Here is a 19,400-nt window from a genome sequence, read left to right on the forward strand (position 1 = left end):
GCCTCTACCTCCTACAGACCTCCTTACTGACATAATGTAGGAAACACTGAACCTTACATCTTTATGTCAATGAACCCTTAGGTCTTTGAGGTTTTTCCATCCATAGTCTGCTCTAATTAGAATATAAGTTCCTTGAAAACAAGAACTATTTAGCTTTTTATATTTACATCATTAGCACTTAATGTAGTACTTAACACATAGAACTTAAATGTTTTTTTCATTCATTCAATGCTCCAGACAATATTCATGGGTTATAAGTTACAAAAAAGATGCATTGCAAAGAGTTTCATCACCAAGAAATTCCCTAAAAGAATCGAAGGCGCAGTCCATATTTATCCTATAAATACATTAAGTGGGAGGACTACAGAACACAGCAACTGCTGGCAATAAATGGTAATGATATCTTGTACAATTTGGCACTTAAGAGAAAACTAGGAAAGATGAATTATTAAGTACATATGTATGGATGCATAAATTTTTCTGTGTGAAAAAGGGTGAATGATCCTCATAAACCTCATATGCACATGGAAGCTAAAGTCTTGGCTCTAGAATATGAAGCCAAGTTTAGTCGGTCAGCAGCTAACTGAGACATCACTGAACAGAAGGAAATTAATTTAAACTACCAGGAAGTTTGTCCATATTCTGAATTATCTATACATGGTTAATTACCCTTCTGTTCTTGAGAGTTACTAAAGAGGTCCAGTGAAAAATGAAATGAAATTTACTGCTGGGCTTCATCTTGTTATTCCCACACTGCTTGGAAACTCTTCCCTCTTTCATTAAGAATCCCACCTCTTCTTCAAATAGGAAAATATATACTTATTAAGACTAAATACTTACATGTTCAAAAAACAGCAGACAGTAAATAAATAATCACACAAGACTGCTACCTTTTTACAAAAAAATCTTGCCCCAAAAGTTTTTTAAAAATAAAGTTTTAAATCCAACTTTATTTCATGATGAATTTACAACCTCAATGTACATATCTAACCTAAGCAGACAAAACAACTTATGAAAAATAAAAACAACTCACAAAATATGTAGATATTTTAAAAATATTTTGGTAATTTGAAACCAAGTCTCTTTTATAAAAATCAGTGCATTTAAAATAGTTAATCCACTGAACTCTCACCTTAATATTAAAATGAATAGTAAAATTATAATATAAAAAATTTCAAGACAAGCTTTTTTTAAAAACATCATAGTTTAAAACTACCTTAATTCATACTGAAGTCATGTTTTTGCGATATAATTTCATAAAGGTTTCCATAGTTACGAGATGCTAAAAATGTGGTCATCGTCTTTTACACAGATTTTCTAAAGAAAAAACACTGCACAGTTCATGCATGATTCACGTTTTCAGTTGGGATTACGTCAAAGGTGAAAATGCAGAAAACTCAAGTACTTCAATCACTGGCTGTAAATTGACTTCTGTAATATTATAAAGTGCTCAAAAATTCCTTGACCTAGGGAAAAAGAAAAAAGGCATGTTCATAAATGTTAGATCCCTCAAGGTCTTTCATTTACATTTTCATAAACCTATTTTCTAAATGGACCTTAAAATAAACATGGTGCTGAAATTTTGAGTTATTATACTAACATTTTAAATTAAAATTTATTAGAAGGTAGGGTAGTTATATGGCACAGTGGATAGAGCACTGGCCCTGGAATCAGGAGGACTTGAGTTCAAACCCAGCCTCAGACACTAATACTTCCTGACCTTGGGCAAGTCACTTAACCCCAATTGCCTCTCTCTCTCACACACACAAACACACACACACACACGCACGCACACACACACACACACACAGATTAAAAAAAAAAAACCTATTAGAAGCCAAATGGAATGACAGCAAATCTTCACAACTCTGAGCTCAAGCCCCATGCCATTCTTGGGTTTTATGATCTTGTGAGGACATTGAGGAACAAATGTGATAAAATTCCCTTAATAGTTTTACTTATTCTTTTCTAATTATCTCATTAAGTCTCTTTTTTGCAAATAAAGAATTTTTATAAGCCATGACAATTTCTTGGACTGTGTAATGTCCTGATTAGCTTTCTGGAAGTCTCCGGACCAGCCTTGGTTTTAGCAGAGTAATCACCAGAAGAATAATCAGGAATAAAGTCCAAAGTCTTTATTATCTCTTTCACAATTTGTCTCCTTCACCTGGGGCCTGGCTAGCTTTCTGGAGGCCCTCTGGAATGGGTCTTGGTTTCATTGCAGGAGGCAGGAGAGCCACCATGAGGATCTCTTATCTTGAAATCTGTCTCTCCTCCCAGATTTCTTAGCTCTTATATACTCTAAAGTACATCATTGTAGGTGTCAATCTTACAGAATAGGTGTCAACTTTTGAACTATACTAAGTACTAGGGAATCATCTTAATTTTACAGAGTTAACAGCTTGTTGTAGGATTAAATCAATCATACAGAGTTCCTGCCCTTTACAGGACTGAAACTGTCATTCTAAGTGACAAACTTCAAAAATTAGAAATTATGGTGAAGTGAAAATAGTATAAACTAATCACAAGGGCTCTAGGAATCACCAAGACTGCTGGGTCTTGCAACAGATTAACACTCCTATTTTCTATCTCTTCTTCATGTCACAATGAGCTGCTATGGATCTTAGTTCAATACTTCCTTATTCTGGTCACCCCTACAGAGGATGGAAAAAGGCTAGAAAATGATCTCTCTCCTATGAACCAAGAGCATTTTTACTACTAAGTATCTTATACTGTCTTGTGTCGTTATTAATGGCACATTACTCTCAAGTTATTTGTAAATCAATTTATTTTTTCAAATATGTATATCAAGAATTGACCAGAAACATCTCATTAAGCAGGAAAAGCAATTATTAAAATTAAAGAAAAAGTACTTCACTAGAAATAACTGTTAAATCAAGAGGTTTGTGGCAATTGTTAATGCTGTAAAGTTACCCATGCATATAACCTGTAAATAAAAGGCTATTAAAAAAAAAAAAAGAGAAGAAATTTAAGATTCTCATCCTGTATGTATACATATACTGTATTTAACATATACTTTAACATATTTAACATGTATTGGTCTACCTGCCATCTGGGGGAGGGGGGTGGGGGGAAGTAGGGGAAAAGTTGGAACAAAAGATTTTGCAATTGTCAATGCTGAAAAATTACCCATGCATATATCTTGTAAATAAAAAGATATATAAAAAAAGAAAAGAAATAACTGTTAAATGTGCAGCAGTTTATTTTCTAACCTCTCCTCAAATATGTTCACTTTGCTTTTATGGCAAGAAATCACAATAAAAAAAAAAAAGAAAAACACCCCCCCCAAAAAAAAAAATCACAATAAATCTTTTTTTCCTGGAACAAGTTAAGTTTTCTGAAATTCAGGTCAAGAATGGGTGTGGTCCAGCTTCGGCCTTCTTTTATCATATGGGTTATTCTTCCCTCCTATGATGCATTTCCAGCTTTTCTTTGCAGGTTTTGTGACTTGTCTGGGATGCAGATAGAATAATTGGTCTGGGGTCACACAGCTGGTATGTGACTGAAGACTTAAACCCAGGTTTCTCCCAGACTACAAAGATAGACCTCTATTTACTTTGCCACAAACCTGCCAAGGTTGAATGACAAGAAGGAAGCTGAAACCACTCAAACTAAGAAATCTAACAACTATAGGAGACACAAGATGAAACAGAAAAGAGTGGGGGCCATACAAAGAATGAAACCAATGGGGGGGAAACTTGGACAGCAAGAGCACTGGAGAGACAGTCTCTCCTAATATTTCATCCACCAAATGGTACTGAGCAAATTTTCAGATGACCACAAGCCAAATTAAAATCTTTCCTAGTCTTATTTGCTTTAAAACAAAGCAAAACAAAAAACATTTCTCCCTATACTCATAAAATAAATTTGCATTTATGTGATGGTAATTCTTATAAAAATTAGAATTGATACAATGTCAATGAATCAAATTAACTGTCTTGCATATTTATTAAAGTTTTTACATATTCTAAGCACATTAATATTTTCCTTTATTATCTCTTATGTCAGCAAAGAATATAAATAGGAAATGATATTATTAATTAGTTTTAGTCACTTCTCTCCAGTTGTGAAAATATCTCAAATTTCAAACAAAGCTGTTGCAAAAATTAAAAAAAAAAAAACTGATGAAATCATATGCTAGGTCTCCAAGAGGAAAAAATTTTATAATATTGCTAAAGCCTAAAAGTATGTTTGTCTTACTTACATAATATTTCTTAAAAATATCCTTGTCCTTCTGCTACAATGGTATAAAAATGTTATCCAATTTTGAATTGGGGCTTTATTTGCAAACATAGTAAACAATTTTAACTTTCAAAATTAAACATAATGGCTTATTTTTAAAATATATAATTGGTTGAGATCCCAAAGTCTGCAAAGTAGCTATCATATAACCTGCAATTACTTCCCAGGGGATATTAATCAAATTTTGGTACTTAATGATGACATACTTAGAATGTTATTCATAGGATCTATAAAACAAACATGTTATAATATTAATTATATGATCTATGATTATTTATGAACCATAACATACATACTTTTCACTGTTTAAAAACATATTTAAACTTAATTTCAATATTAAACAGCAAATCAAGTGCTTTGTGGGAAAATAATATAGCTTCTTGTCTCTCCTGGTTTCTGGGGCTTCCTCCAAGTCCCACTTAAATTCCTATCTTATAGAAGAAATCTTCCTTAATCCCTCTTAATTTGAGTGCCTTAACTCCATTAATAATTTCTTATTCTATATAAATCTCATTTATATATAGTTGTTTGCAATGCTTATTGTCTTTAACAGACTGATCTACAGAATCAATTCGGAGGAAAAAGGGAAATACCTTTAACAGTATTTCTCTCAATTATTACTCTCTAGGTTGAATAAGATAACTATTGTCTGGAAGAAAAACCCTGCCCACCTCATCCCCTCAATTCAAAGAAATTTATTAACCTAAGCATTGTACAAGGGGCTAGATAAAGACAATGATGTCCTTGAAAGACCTTATATTTTACTGAGGTGATCAATTAGTATAAAAGAACTTCTTTATGGATTTAATTTTTTTTTAAAGGGTTAGAACTATAATTTTGTTGCTGGAACTCCTGATGAAGAAACTTCTTTTGACCAATGAAAATATAAAACTGTTCAGCAATGTATAGCTCTGGACAGTTGCCTGGAACACTAAGAAGTCAAGTGAATGTCCCAAGTTCATACATTTATAAGATGAATTAATGAATTTAATTAAGAAAAGCCTATTTCCTCAGTGATTTCCATTTTAAAATTGCATCTCTTCTAATAGACTGAATTTAGGTTTTTTTGGCAAAGAGTAGAGAAACAGAAATCAAACCAGTAGCCTACTTATAGTGCATTTTTCCTTTGCTGAATAAGCTTCCCTGTTTCTAGGATCTTTTTTCTGCAACTTCAGGCCCAAACATTAAAGAAGAGAATGCATACACTGAAATCCCAGCACTACACCTGAACCTGGCAAAATTCTGCCCCTTGACTCTTTTGTAGAGGGAATGGCACCACACAAATGAAAGTGGTACAAGTCAAAGAAAGAACTAAAAACTTTAATACTAAATTACAGTGCAAATTGATTTTGTATCAAGAAATCTACAAATTTAATAATGTCCTAATTAATTTATTTGTAACTATCTGCAATTTCAGGGAGTCATAATCTTAACAGTTTCCATTATTAACATTAAGTCAATCTAATATTAAATAATTTCTTCTTTAAATCACAATGAAAAATAAATGATTTCTAACTAAGATTAAAATGAGCTGGAAAATTAATATTCCTTGTCATAATTTACCTTTTCAATGAGATTTTCATGCTTGTCCTTAAAATCTTCATTAACATCCAGTGTTAAAATGGGTATCTCATGTAGATAATCAAAGTTGGTTCTGTTTAAAAAAAAAAAAAAAAAAAAAGGTATTTTTTTAAAGGAATAAAAAGGAAATAGAAAAAGCAAAAACTATTCAAGATGGGAACACTTATAAGCAAAGTAAGGTGTTTGAAAGATGTAAGAGTATGTTCAGGAAACATCAAGTAGTTTAATTTGGCTGGGGTTCAGAGTACATGAAAAGGATGTTGAAGGGATGTTGGATATTGCATTGAATTCTAAGCAAAATAGTCTGGATTTATGTTTGGCAGATAAAACTGAGCCAGTAAAAGACTTTTGATCCAGTGGAGAGTCAAGACCAGAACTATGCTTTAGAGGCAGATTAATCTGGCAATAATTTGCAGGATAAATTAAATGGAAGACAGACAAGAAGTAAGGTGGATCTGGTGGTGGTAGTGGGCCCATTGAAAGATATGGATACATGAGACAATTTGAAATTATTGGACTTGATAGAAAAAAAAATTTTTAAAGGGAAGAGTTAAAAAAGACTAAAACTTTTATTTTGCATTCCTGTGAGAATTCATCATAGGAGATTTTAGGGCTAGAAAAGACTTTAAAGTTTATCTAGTTCATCTTTTTGTGACTGGAAATTAAGGGGATGTCTATCAATTGGGGAATGGTTGAACAAGTTGTGGCTTATGATTGTGATGGAGCATTACTATGCTATAAGAAATGATTGAGGGATGGTTTCAGGAAAACATGGGAAAATAAATGAACTGATGCAAAGTAAAGTGAACAGAATCAGGAGATAATAGTGTGCAGTAACAATAATATGATCAACTGTAAAAGATTTAGCTATTCTATTCAATACAATGATCCAAAACAATTCCAAAGAATTGATGATGAAAAATGCCATCCATGTTCACAGAGAGAACTGAAGAATTGAGTGCAAATTGAAGTATGATTTTCTCATGTTCTTTCTTTTGCTTTTTTTTTTTTTTTTTGATGGTACACCTGATAAGGAAATACATTTTGCATGATTTTACCTGTATAATTGATATCATATTGTTTGCCTGCTCAATGGATAGGAGGAGGGGGACAGGATGGAGAGAAAGAATTTAGAACTCAATTAAAAAAAAAAAAAAAAGAATGCTAACAATAAAAGTTATCAATGAACGCCTCTTCTTACTCTACCAGAAAGAATATTAGGCTGAGAATCATGAGTCTTCAATTCTAATTAGAGCTCTACAACTATGTAAAGTCATTGAAATTTATTCATCACCTTTTTAAGGTAAATAAAGCATTTTAAAAAGCTAAACTAAAGCATTTTTTTTAGTATAAAATCCTATTTCCATTTTAGTTTTCTTAAGTTATTTCTGTCATTCCACAATTTTAACATACCTTGCTTCAGGGCTCAGACAGAGCCCTTGACATGCAAAATAATCCTGAAAAACATCCATATAGAGGAATTCCTTTTCTGAAATCAATTAACTTTACATAACAAATCTTCCTTTCTTATGTAATATGGTAGACCACAAAACATCCTTGTTACTTCACAAATTCAACTACTTAGGACCATGCCCTATGCTGAATCACCATATTTATATCTTCAATAACCAACACAGTGCATTACACATAAAATAGTGTGATATACAGGAAAGCTCACTACATTTAGAGTCAAAGGACCTATTTTTAAATCTCCTAAATAAAATAATCTGCATCATGTTGTCCAGGTTACTGAATTTCTTGTGAATTGAAATGCTAAAAAAAATAGTTGTCTGTTAAAACATCCTGTTATCCCAGTTACTTTCTCAATCACCTATCATTGCTTAAAAAAATTCTGATTGTACATGTTATCATTATCACCTGCCAGGTTTCAGCTTAAAATCTTTAGAACAAACCATTTGAAGATAAACGTGGAACAGAATTTTTCAGAGTCTTACTTCAGTGTTCTATTCTGGAGCCAGCTTTCATGTTTATGATGTAGTTTTTCTAAGTATTCAAGAGGAATTTCTTGTTCTTCTTCTCTTCCCCTCAAGTAAATTCTATTTAAACATTTCTAAAGAAACAACAACAACAACAAAAAAAAAAAAAAAAAAAAAAAAAAAAGAAAAAAAATTATTACTTTTCACAATCTGCTAATTTTAAAATATAAAAATCAAACACTATCTTTCTGGTTTTTTAGTTCCATCTTAAGCAAAACTATATATTTACTTTTGGAAAATTTGTTAATAAGTAAAAAAGTTTTTTTCACTGTTTACAGTTTTTAGTTAATTTGAGGTTTGGGAGGACTTTAACGATTGACAGCTTTTATACAGACAGAGAACAGACTAAACCCTGAGGAGACTAAAAACAGATTATCTTCAGGTGAATCCCCACAGGAGGAGATCATCTGTTCCTCAGCAAAGATGAATCTCATAGAAGAAATTAAAAAGGCTCTCACAAAAGAGCTAGAAGAAAAATGGAAAAAGGAGAGGGAGGCTTGGCAAGAGTCTGGAGAAGTCACCCCACTCATTTAAAGACAGAGTGGATAAAGAAATCAAATCCTTGAAAAATAGGATTAGTGAACTGGAAACAGAAAATAGCTCTCTAAAGAATAAAATTGGCGAAAGGGAAAAACATTCCATAGAACAAATTGGACAATTAGAAAAAGATATAAAAAAAGTAAGTGAAGAAAACACTTCATTGAAGATAAGAATAGAACAAATGGAATTGGATAAATAAGTTATAGCATAAAGTGACCATTAAATAACAGATTCAGCTTGTAATATATTATCCTATTTCTCTCATGATTTTTCTCAAACATAAATTATATATTATATATCAAGCATGGAATTTGTAAATCAAAACCTGAGCTAAGTTTAAAAGTGTTTGGTACCCAGAATGTGTTTTCAAGTTATTACCAAAATAGTTCCTTAAAATTATATGAAATTGAATTTTTTTTTCACAGAACACTAACTGGTTTAATAAAATATAAATTAAGGATTTAATTTAATTGAGGATTAAGACAATTCCTAAATCTAGGGTGCCATTATCAAATAAAATATTTTTAAATGTTCAAAGCAGGAAATCTACTAACTATGAAGAAAATCCTGATGGAAGTAAAGCTAGAATGCCCCTTAAGAGTTTTAATGATCTCCCCTTTTAATAATTAAGCATATAAAAATGTCCTACTTGATATATCTCTCCATGAACTTTTTGTGAAATTGTTATCAAAGGGTATCATTCACAAATCTTTTATCCCTTTTCAGTTCATCTATTCCTTTAATACAGTTTTTAAAGACGGCATCATCCCACCTTCTCTTTACTTTGAATTAGCCGGAGACTGAAAGGGACAAGAGAGATTAAGGAGAAGGTTTCCACTGAAGATATTTTCCACCCAAATCCTCTCTTTTTCAGCCTTTAGTTCCTATTCCTTCCAGAAATTTCTTCAGCTTTCTTTTTTTACTTTTTCTAGTTCTGCCAGCAGAGCTCAGTGTCAACATCATGCCCTTATTCCTCTAAATTCTCCTCTTCCTCTGTTAAGGACTCATCTCTAAAGTTGGCTGCAGAAATGGGATGCAAGTGAGATTTCTAGTTTTTTTTCCCCCCCTGAGGCAACTGGGACTAAGTGACTTGCCCAGGGTCACAAAGGCTAGGATGTGTTAAATATCTGAGTCCAGATTTGAACTCGGGTCCTCCCTGATGTAAGGGCTAGTGCTCTAACCACTGCCCCTACAAGTGAAGGTTTCTTAGAAATAGAAGATGTGATTGTGTGTTCTCTAGCTGGACCATCTCTCTTTTTTTCTCTTGAATCAACTTTTCTTTTTCTACTCACTCTTGCCTGAAATCATGATGGCAAATCCCTTCAGGAGCATCTTGAGTAGTTTGTCTATATTTAATCTTTGTATGAGAAAGTAGATCTGTTTGAATATTGTTTGGAAAGCTAACTCAAATCACCTTCCACTTTTGCTCTAGCCCTCTTACAAGTGCAAAGGTAGGCCTTGATCTTCAGTAGCCCAAGGAAACCAAGTGTACATTCTCTTCATTTATAAAGGGAAAAGTCCCTCCTAAAAAGGGACAATGCCATAATAGGGAAGGACCTCTTACCTTAGTATTCTGGGAAAGTAGGCATAGGTATGAATTCAGAGTTCAGTTGTAAAGTCTCTTCCTCACCCCACCTCACCCCATCCCATAATGAAACAGTTTGCTAGAAGGAAACTGCACAGAGGGCAAAGGAATTCAAATAAGCCTCGTCACAGGATGGCTACAAGAAGCTAAAACTATCAAAACTGAAAATTTTTTTAATGCTAAATGACATGCCCACTTCTATGTTATCTAAATCTAATATAATGAAGTGTGCATAAGATTTTGATAACACTTAAAGGGCATGAGTCATAAGACATTAGCACTTGTAGACATTAGTATACACCAAAATGTTCCTTTATAGTCATGTATGGAATAGAGAGATAAGGTGAACTTAACAGGAATGTATGAATTCTTTTTCTGTATTTTATTTTCATTATTTCTGTGTTTCCCCTATGACCTGTATAATACGTGCAGGCGCATATTTGAGCCTTGGCCAGCTAGAAATATATTTACTTAACCTGAGATGATGACATTTATTGGTATTTGATATTAATTGATATTTAGTCTGTTAGCTGGACCACTATCTGCTTGATTAAGCCTGAAGGCCTGATTTTCTGTTTCCTAGAAATCAGGAGATTTCCCTGAAACCTTCCATTACAATCAATCTCTCCAAATAGCAGCAACCAATTAGATGCCTCCCCCTCCCTTTCTCAATGCTCTCTTCCTTGTGATGTAATTTCTTATATAAAAGCTATGTATCTTTACTACTTCTTTAGCCCTCCTATCACGAGCTTTCTCTTTCTTATCTCCCGATGGGATGGCTCATCCTCCAGAGATTTTCAATAAACAACTTTTCTGCCTTCTACTGAGTGATCTCTGAGCAATCATTTTGGGTAAGGGTCTTCTACATCCCTCACAATCATAAAAGACTGACTAACTGAAAAACCAATAAAGGTCCCAGGACAAACACATCTCCTCCTTCATGGCATAAAAGAAGATTCATGGCATAGGATTGGTTAGATATGATCTACTGAAAGTTTTTGCTTAATCATTTTCATTTTCACAAGGTTGGGGACAGGGAAGACAAGGGAAATGACAATTCATTCAAAGGTGAAAGGCATCAATAATAGATATTTTTAAAAAGAAAAATTCATAGGAGAAAATAGTTTTGGAGTCAGAGAACAAGTACTCAAAGGCATCACAAGGGCAAATGACTTTATCCCTCTTGGTCTCCATTTCCACATCCGAAAGTAGGAGATTTAGACCAAATGATCTGTAAGGTCTCTTGCAGCTCTAAATCTACTAGAAATGAAGGCTTCTTTTCTTTAACGAAATACTATATTTACACATTACTGAAAGAGCTTCCTTTATAGCCAGAATATTTCTACTTCTCAAAAACCTTGTTTTAAGGATAGAGATTAGGTAGAAGTAGAAAGACAAAACCCTAATCTTTTTCCTTAAATAGAAAGAAATTACTAAGGTTAAAGCTTTTCTAGTATCCTATTTATAGTTACACATATAACAACAATAATTGTTGGAGGGAGGGAGGGAGGAAGAGGGAGGGTAACAGCTGTGTTACCAAAGTCACATTTCAGAAGTAGCTCCTCCCATCACTATGAAATTATTTCCTGGCTTCCCTCCTATCTTCAGCAACCACCTTATATTCTCTCCCATACTCCAGGACAATCCAATTTACTAGAAGCCCATGCTCTACCCAAGTTCTTTTGGAAAAGTCCCTCCAAGGTCTGGAAAGCTGGCTGTGGGATTTCTCCAGAATATATTCCTCAACATCAATACCAATGGGCCTGAAAGTCTGAAAAGATTAAGAAAATGATAATGGAATGAAGGAAGAGGAGAGAGACAAGAATCTAAGAGGAAGAAGAGCTGGCAGTATGTTCCAAAAAAAGGAACATTCAACAATCTAGTCAAAAGACTTGCCAAATCTGGAATTTTAGATCTGTCAAAGAAAATGACACTGTATACTCTAAAGAATTTCATCTTGTTTTCTGAAAAAAATGGAAAACTAGGATACATAATCTTCACTGTATAACCACTAAATAAGAAAAATAGATGACAAAACATTGCTGATGAAACTTTTTATGATACCATTTGAAGTTTTCTTGGCAAAGATACTATAGTGGTTTGCCATTTCTTTCCCCAAATGATTTTACAAATGAGGAAACTGACTTGTCCAGGGTCACACAATTAGTAAGTATCTGAAGCCAGATTTGAACTTGAGAAGATGAGTTTTCCTGACTTCAGGTTCAGCACTATCTACAGAACCACCTAGCTGCCCTGATAAAACATACTAGTGTAATGGGCTGAAGCTCGAGTTGATGCACTGAGGTCCCAAGCACATGAGGCTAAATAGTATTTGGACCATACTCTATTAATATATATGCTTGGAGAAAGAATGGCCCCCACCCACACTTTGTGCAAATCCTGATGTGTTGTATAGAAAATGATGATTTTGGTGGGTGGAGGCAGAGGGGAAAAGAGAGAAGCGGAAAGAGACTGCTGGCTGGTGTCTTGTTGCAGCTGCTCACATTGCTAATCCCCCTTCACCTCCGATCCTTCTTCACTTCTACTGAGAATAAAGATTGAAGATTTTTCCCTTAACCTGAATTCCTGACTCCGGCTGATTTTAAAATACAGTCATCACATACTAGAATGCAAAAGACTGATGATGCCTAGAAAAGCTTTTCTATATCTCACCTCTGGAATAGCTCGAAGATAAATTATTCCATCCATTTCAAGACTTTGACCAAACTGTTTGTTCATCCAGTCATGCCAGTCTTGATAAATTGTCCATTCTGTTTCGTTCATACAATCAGACTCATATAAATTAGATGCAAAAACATATCTGAAAGACAATATGGATACATATTAATATATTTCTTTTTAATGAAAGTCAGCTGCCTATCACTTACTAGGCTAAAAAAGAGAAGGAATGGCCAAGCTGGCAATCCAGTCATATCTAATATGTCTGGTTCAAACCTTAAATTTAGGGAGTACCCAGTACTATTAAATTAAATTATCAAGAACAGGAAAGGCACTTACTACAACCTTTGGAAATCTGTGTAATAAAAACTCCAGAGAATCTGTGAATTCTAGAATCCTTGGAAGACGGGGAAGACTTGGTTCAACATAAACAAGAACAGATCGGAATTTCTGAAATGATGGGAGGACCATGCAGAACTCATTCCAAAAAACAATCTACACAAGGACAGGGGTCTTGTCCTATCTTCTGCCTGGATAGAGCCTTATTGGCACCAAGGTGCTGCAGGTGCTATCATCATTCATTACCTCTATATGCTCAATTTATCCCAACTGTTTATACAGCTTATAACTCAAAAAAGCTGAACAGACTCATTGGCTTCAAACCAAGGCTAATGAACCAAACAGTGTACCTGTCACTGTACACAGAGCGTTCAAAGAACACTACAGGCTTCTCAGTCTCTTTCAGCTTCCCATTGAGAGTGCAGAGTTGAGCTCGTATTCTGCTTAAGCAGGCATAGATTTGGAAGGTAAATGACCATCGTTCTGGTTTTTCATACATCATCTGAAGCACATTTCCACCACTTTTCTGAGAAGTTGTCAGTCCCTATTTTAAAACAAGAAAGTAAATTGAGCAGACTTTTTAAAATAAAATTAAAATTTTTTCCAAAAAAATCAATGCTAAGGAAGGTTAAGTTCTCACTCTGTAATCTTGTCCACTATAGTTCCCCAAACCGATGCTACCAATTCCTGAGACTAGAGAATATGAGGTAAATAAAAATCAATTTCTCCCGTTCTCAGGAAAGAGACCTGTATGTGCACAAATGTTTATGGCAGCCCTCTTTGTAGTGGCTAGAAACTGGAAACTGCGTGGATGCCCATCAGTTGGAGAATGGCTGAATAAATTATGGTATATGATTATGGAATATTATTGTTCTGTAAGAAATGACCAACAGGATGATTTCAGAAAGGCCTGGAGATACTTACACGAATTGATGCTGAGTGAAATGAGCAGGACCAGGAGATCATTATATACTTCAACAACAATACTATATGATGACCAGTTCTGATGGACCTGGCCATCCTCAGCAACGAGATCAACCAAATCATTTCCAATGGAGCAGTAATGAACTGAACCAGCTACGCCCAGAGAAAGAACTCTGGGAGATGACTAAAAACCATTTCATTGAATTCCCAATCCCTATATTTATGCCCACCTGCATTTTTTATTTCCTTTACAAGCTAATTGTACAACATTTCAGAGTCTGATTCTTTTTGTACAGCAAAATAACGGTTTGGTCATGTATACTTATTGTGTATCTAATTTATATTTTAATATATTTAACATCTACTGGTCATCCTGCCATCTGGGGGAGGGGGTGGAGGGTAAGAGGTGAAAAATTGGAGCAAGAGGTTTGGCAATTGTTAATGCTGTAAAGTTACCCATACATATATAATCTGTAAATAAAAGGATATTAAATAAAAAAAAAAATTTCTCCCCTTCAACAAAAATGTTTTGTCATTCTTCAAATAAAAACTGAATAAGCACCTGCTCTATCCCAGATACTCAGTTAAGCTGGAGCTAGAAAGACAACAGTACTATCCTAAAAGAACTTTCATTCTATTGAGGGAATATGACAAGCAAATTGGCTAGCAAATACAAAATACATAAAGTATGCACAAAGTAAAGTTGGGGACAGGAAGACAGGAGGCCTTGAACGAAACAGTATTCTAAAAAGTAAAAATGAGAATTACAAATGAACTGAAATGCAGAACCTATCCAAGCAGCTGGGTTTACAATGTCTGACAGGGGCCAAAGACCACTTCTTATTACCCATCCCCCAAGAAGGGGACTCTCTTGATAAACTGCAGATCAATTTCAATTACCTACATGATGCTCCAATAAATAAATTTTTATTGGCACGTATACTAGGGAAGTAGAAGCCTACCCTATGTTCATATACACTTCATCACTGTCACTCAAATTCCTTAAGGAATTCATTCCCAGATTTGTATAACCATTTAGATAATAATGAAGGCACACATTTTAGAGATCACATATTTAGGGATATTATGTAAAACAATAAATACAGGAACAAATACATTAATCCCTGTAATCTGTCTAGGGAAGTTTAATGTAGTGACTGAGTGTCCTGGATTTCATAAGGACGTCAGGACACCTGGCACTTCTTGTTACTACAACAATTGCATGATATCACCATACCTTTTATAGTCCTTTAGATTTTAGCCAGCATTCATGCTGAAATCTGTACCAGGTGTCCAAGGAAGGAAGAAAAAAAGGGACAGAGGGAAGGAAGGAAATAAATATTTATTAAGCACTTACTACATATCAGGTACTGTGCTAAGTGCTTTACAAATTTAATCTCATTTGATCCTCACAACACCTCTAGAAGGTAGGTATTATTATCCCCATTTTATGGGGAAACTGAGGCAGACAAATTAAGTGATTTGTCCATGATCACACAGCTAGTAAGTCTCTGAAGCCATATTTGAACTCAGGTCTTCCTGACTCCAGGCCCACCACTCTGTGCACTGTACCACCTACCTGCCTCTTGTGAAGGGAAGAGTAGAAATCTGAACAGGAAAAAATATAGCAACATCACTAGATTTTAAAGATAGACTTACTGTGGACCAAAATAAAAAGATCTATATTGGCAAATTAGCTAGATGGCACAGTAGCTAGAGCATCAGCCCTTAAATCAAAAGGACCTCAGTTGAAATCTGGCTTCAGATACTTAATACTTACTAGCCATGGGACCCTGGACAAGTCATCTTACTCCAATTGCCTCTCAAAAATAAATAAATAAAAGGAATATACAGTATTGGTAAAAATTAAACAAATATATCATAACAACATATAAGGGTAAAGATATAACTGGAAAGGGTCTATAGGGAAAAAAAAAACTAAACTGGCCAGAAATTAGAGAAATTGGCATATGAACACAGGCCAAAAGTATTAAAGTTCTTCGATCTGGAAAGAGGGATATTTAGAGGGAATATAAATGAAATCCATACGTACTAACAGTACTTAAGTTCACTTATCTTAATCAAAACTTTCACAAAGATAAAAAAAGGTTGAGCAGTTCAGCCTTATCCATTATCTGTCAACATTACTCAATCATAACCTTTTATTGTCAAGTACCACCTCCACTTTTCTCTAAAGCTTTGCTTACTTTGGATCTAAAGATGCTAGATTTGGAATCCAAGGCCCTAAATTTGAACTGTGTGACCAGCGGCTAGTTCTTCTCACTGGATCTGTTTTCTTGGGTATAACATGAGGGAGTTGAAATAGCCCAGAATGACAGTTTTGAAAGATACCCTCTGAGTTTGTTAAATACTGCAAAGAAAAAATCAAGTTATATATAAAAGATTTGCAGTTTCACACACAATCTCCTTTTTTCTGTTCTTTATCAAGAATTTTTAAAATGCTCATTAAATTTTCTATACAAGATTTAATATCATAAATAAGGATACTATTCTTATCCTCTGTAGTCCACATCCTTTCAAAAAAAATCAACCACTGGAAATTCCTCGAAATTTTTTGACATTAAGGAGATGGCAATATAGTATGTCTTATTCTTGTTATGACTGTCCCTTTTCTATGAGGTTATAAAAATCTCATTTCTTTCATGATACTTTTTGCTGGTAAAAAGGCTCTATATCCACCATACGGGTGATGACATGGGTCTCTTCACTACGCTCACAATTTTTTTTCCCAGAAATTATGCTATTCCATCAAACAAAAAAAGTGACAATCTTCACATTTTACAAAAGTATAATTTTCTTCAGAAATTTCAAAATGAGAAAATCTACTTGTGAAAAACAGAAAACTGACATGTGAAAAAATGTTTATAACCTTTTATAAAATTGGCTTGGGATTTTTTTAAAATGATAATTTCAAGGTAGTTATAAGAAAAAGGGTATAACTTCGGGTTTCCAGTTTATAAAACACAGGGCTCATTCACAAGGCAAAAGAGCTTCTGAATCTGTTGGAAAGGAGATCCATGAAACCTTATATGGTTCCATTTTACAAAGTGATTTCTGAGACCATTAGAGTGATAACATGTAAGGGCTTGGTGTTCCAGACAAAGACTAAGAATAGTCTGAGAGGGAAAGGAAAGTGCCAAATGATAGAGAAGAGAAAATTAACACCTTTATTTTGAATAGCAGCCTAGAATACTCAGGACTAGAAATCTTGAAAAGATCTAAGGCACAATTTCAAAGGTAGAAGGATAAGGGGCTTTTTTTGTATATAAGAGAAAGCAAAAGTTTAGCCAAACAAAGCTTCCAAGAAAGAAGTCAGCAATAAAACTATCTGATCTGAACTCAAGAGTTTTGAATTTATTTCAATCCTTACACTGTTAGCATACTACATAAGTAGAAATTGGAATTAAGTCAATACATGGACTGTAGTCTTAATAAAGAATTCTGTTCTATAGGTCAATAAATAAACATGTCTTATTTCAATCAAGCTAGGTACTAGGCAGACAAAATTTAAAATGTAACAGTACTTGCCTTCAAAGAGCTTATATTAATAGGTCAGTAGTTCATATATGTCTGCTTCTATTATCTAAATCTGAAAAGAACCTCTTTGATACTAACTTCTGTAAAGTCCTCACTATTCATTTACTATCAGAAGTACAGGAAGAGTATTTAGGTAAAATTCATTCACCTCCACATGGATAAATTCATATCCTGCAAACCTTGATCTGTTAGTTACAAAATCATCAAATATTTAACTTCTTAGTCTATATAAATACCCTACTTCCCTTCCATTACTGAAAATAACAGAGCTAACTGATAGATCAGAAATTTTATTGTACTGATTTTTAAAAACATAGACAATACATGATCTTTAGGAATATTACCCTTTGCTATGGATTCATTTGGAGATCCAAATGAAACCTTGTAAGAGACCATGTGGAAAGGTTAATCAATGGCTTCAAAGGCCACTTTGAAGAGAAAGTGCACTGTCATCCAGTACTTATAGCTAAGATCACAGAATTAATTTTCATATGAGCTTCTTTGTAGCCCAGAAAGAGTTCAGTCTCCCTCTTTACACTGCTGAAGCTTTGAAGAATTATGCAGATGTCTAAAGGAGTTGGAAAAGGAAACTCAAAGATCAGTTCTCTTCCAACAAATACATTCAAGGTAGTAGAAACAAAGGCAAAGCATCCAGCAATTTTTATGACAAGAACAAGACATGATAAAAGTCTTCCCTGACATGTGCTCTACTCCTGAACAGCAATATAAATCATAAAGTATGACAAGAAAATAAACTTCTCACATAAATATGGAGAGTGTTGTAACATTTAACTACTAGTCCAGGCCAGAGACAGTAAAAGTGGTATGACTATCTGACCTTCCCATATTATATCAAAATTAGTGGCAGCTATACTGAGTACATCACAATATTTTTGCCACCAGGGGGCACCTGGTGCACCAGGCAAAAAAACAAAACAAAAACAAAAAAATCCTCAATAACCATAAAAAGAAAGGAAAAAGCTTCAAATCAGCAACCAAAAAGGCCCTTCTTAATAAAAAGCAATGGAATCTCTAGTTCCAGTCATTCAACAAGTATTTATTAATCAAGGCTAATATTATACTGTGTCATTGAGACAAGAATAGAAAAAAATATATATATATGTTCTCAAGGACCTTCCATTCTGCTAGAAATATAACACACACACACATATAAATGAAGAGTAACCTTAGAAAGGGCAGTGGATGAAATAAGAAAAGTCCTGCTGTCAGATGTGATACTAGAAAGAAAGATGCAGGAGATTTCTAAGAGGCCCAAAGCCAAAGTTAGAAGAGCATCCATGATAAAATTATACAAAGACATAGGTCATGAAATGAGATCATATTGGCCATTTTGGCTATAATGTAGTTTGCTAAAGGAAATAATGTTAAGTAAGTCTGGAAAGCTTGGCTGATGCCAAATTGTTAAGTGTCTTCAACATCCACCAGAAGCGATTATAGAAATATGACAGAACTACTGAAGATAGCAGGGAAGTGACCAAGTAGACCTTGCCAATTAGGAGGGGTATTCAGCCAACTGCAAATCAGATGGATTGACAAGAGGAAGAGAGAGCAAGAAGAACAATTAGAAATCAAATTCAGTAGTACAGAAGAGATTAAACTCAGAATTAGGGAAGGAACTATATAAGTGGGAAAAAAAAGGATATGTGAGGGCCATGCTTCCTTCACTTCCCTGCCCAGCTTCTAACTTTCTGAATTTCCCACCCTGGCTTCATGACCCTTACATCCTAGAACATCCCACCATCTCTCTAATCCATTTCTTCTCCTGGTGAGTTCCCCCTGAGGCCTTTGGAGACTAATCCAGACCAATCGTCATCCACTCTTCCTGTATCCCCGCTTTGTGTTCCACTTTTCCCACATTCCCCCCAATATTTATCATTTTCTTTTCCTGTCATCTTAGCCAATTCGGATAGGTG

At 34.3% G+C, this 19,400-nt stretch overlaps 1 protein-coding gene across 1 annotated transcript in view; it reads right to left on the minus strand.

Annotated features, from left to right (window-relative positions):
* Positions 1 to 919: 919 nt before the first annotated feature.
* The window catches only part of DCK (deoxycytidine kinase), a 33,932-nt gene continuing 15,451 nt past the window's right edge, over positions 920 to 19,400 (minus strand). Inside the window, exons 3-7 of the mRNA XM_031944259.1 lie at positions 13,335 to 13,528; positions 12,640 to 12,787; positions 7,800 to 7,915; positions 5,827 to 5,917; positions 920 to 1,466 (exon numbers count right to left, since the gene is read on the minus strand). Of these exons, the coding sequence (XP_031800119.1) occupies positions 1,440 to 1,466; positions 5,827 to 5,917; positions 7,800 to 7,915; positions 12,640 to 12,787; positions 13,335 to 13,528 (576 nt within the window). The 3' untranslated portion in view covers positions 920 to 1,439. The remainder of the gene's footprint in view (positions 1,467 to 5,826; positions 5,918 to 7,799; positions 7,916 to 12,639; positions 12,788 to 13,334; positions 13,529 to 19,400) is intronic.

Source organism: Sarcophilus harrisii, chromosome 6 (assembly GCF_902635505.1).
Source record: "Sarcophilus harrisii chromosome 6, mSarHar1.11, whole genome shotgun sequence".
NCBI classification, from domain to species: Eukaryota; Metazoa; Chordata; class Mammalia; order Dasyuromorphia; family Dasyuridae; genus Sarcophilus; species Sarcophilus harrisii.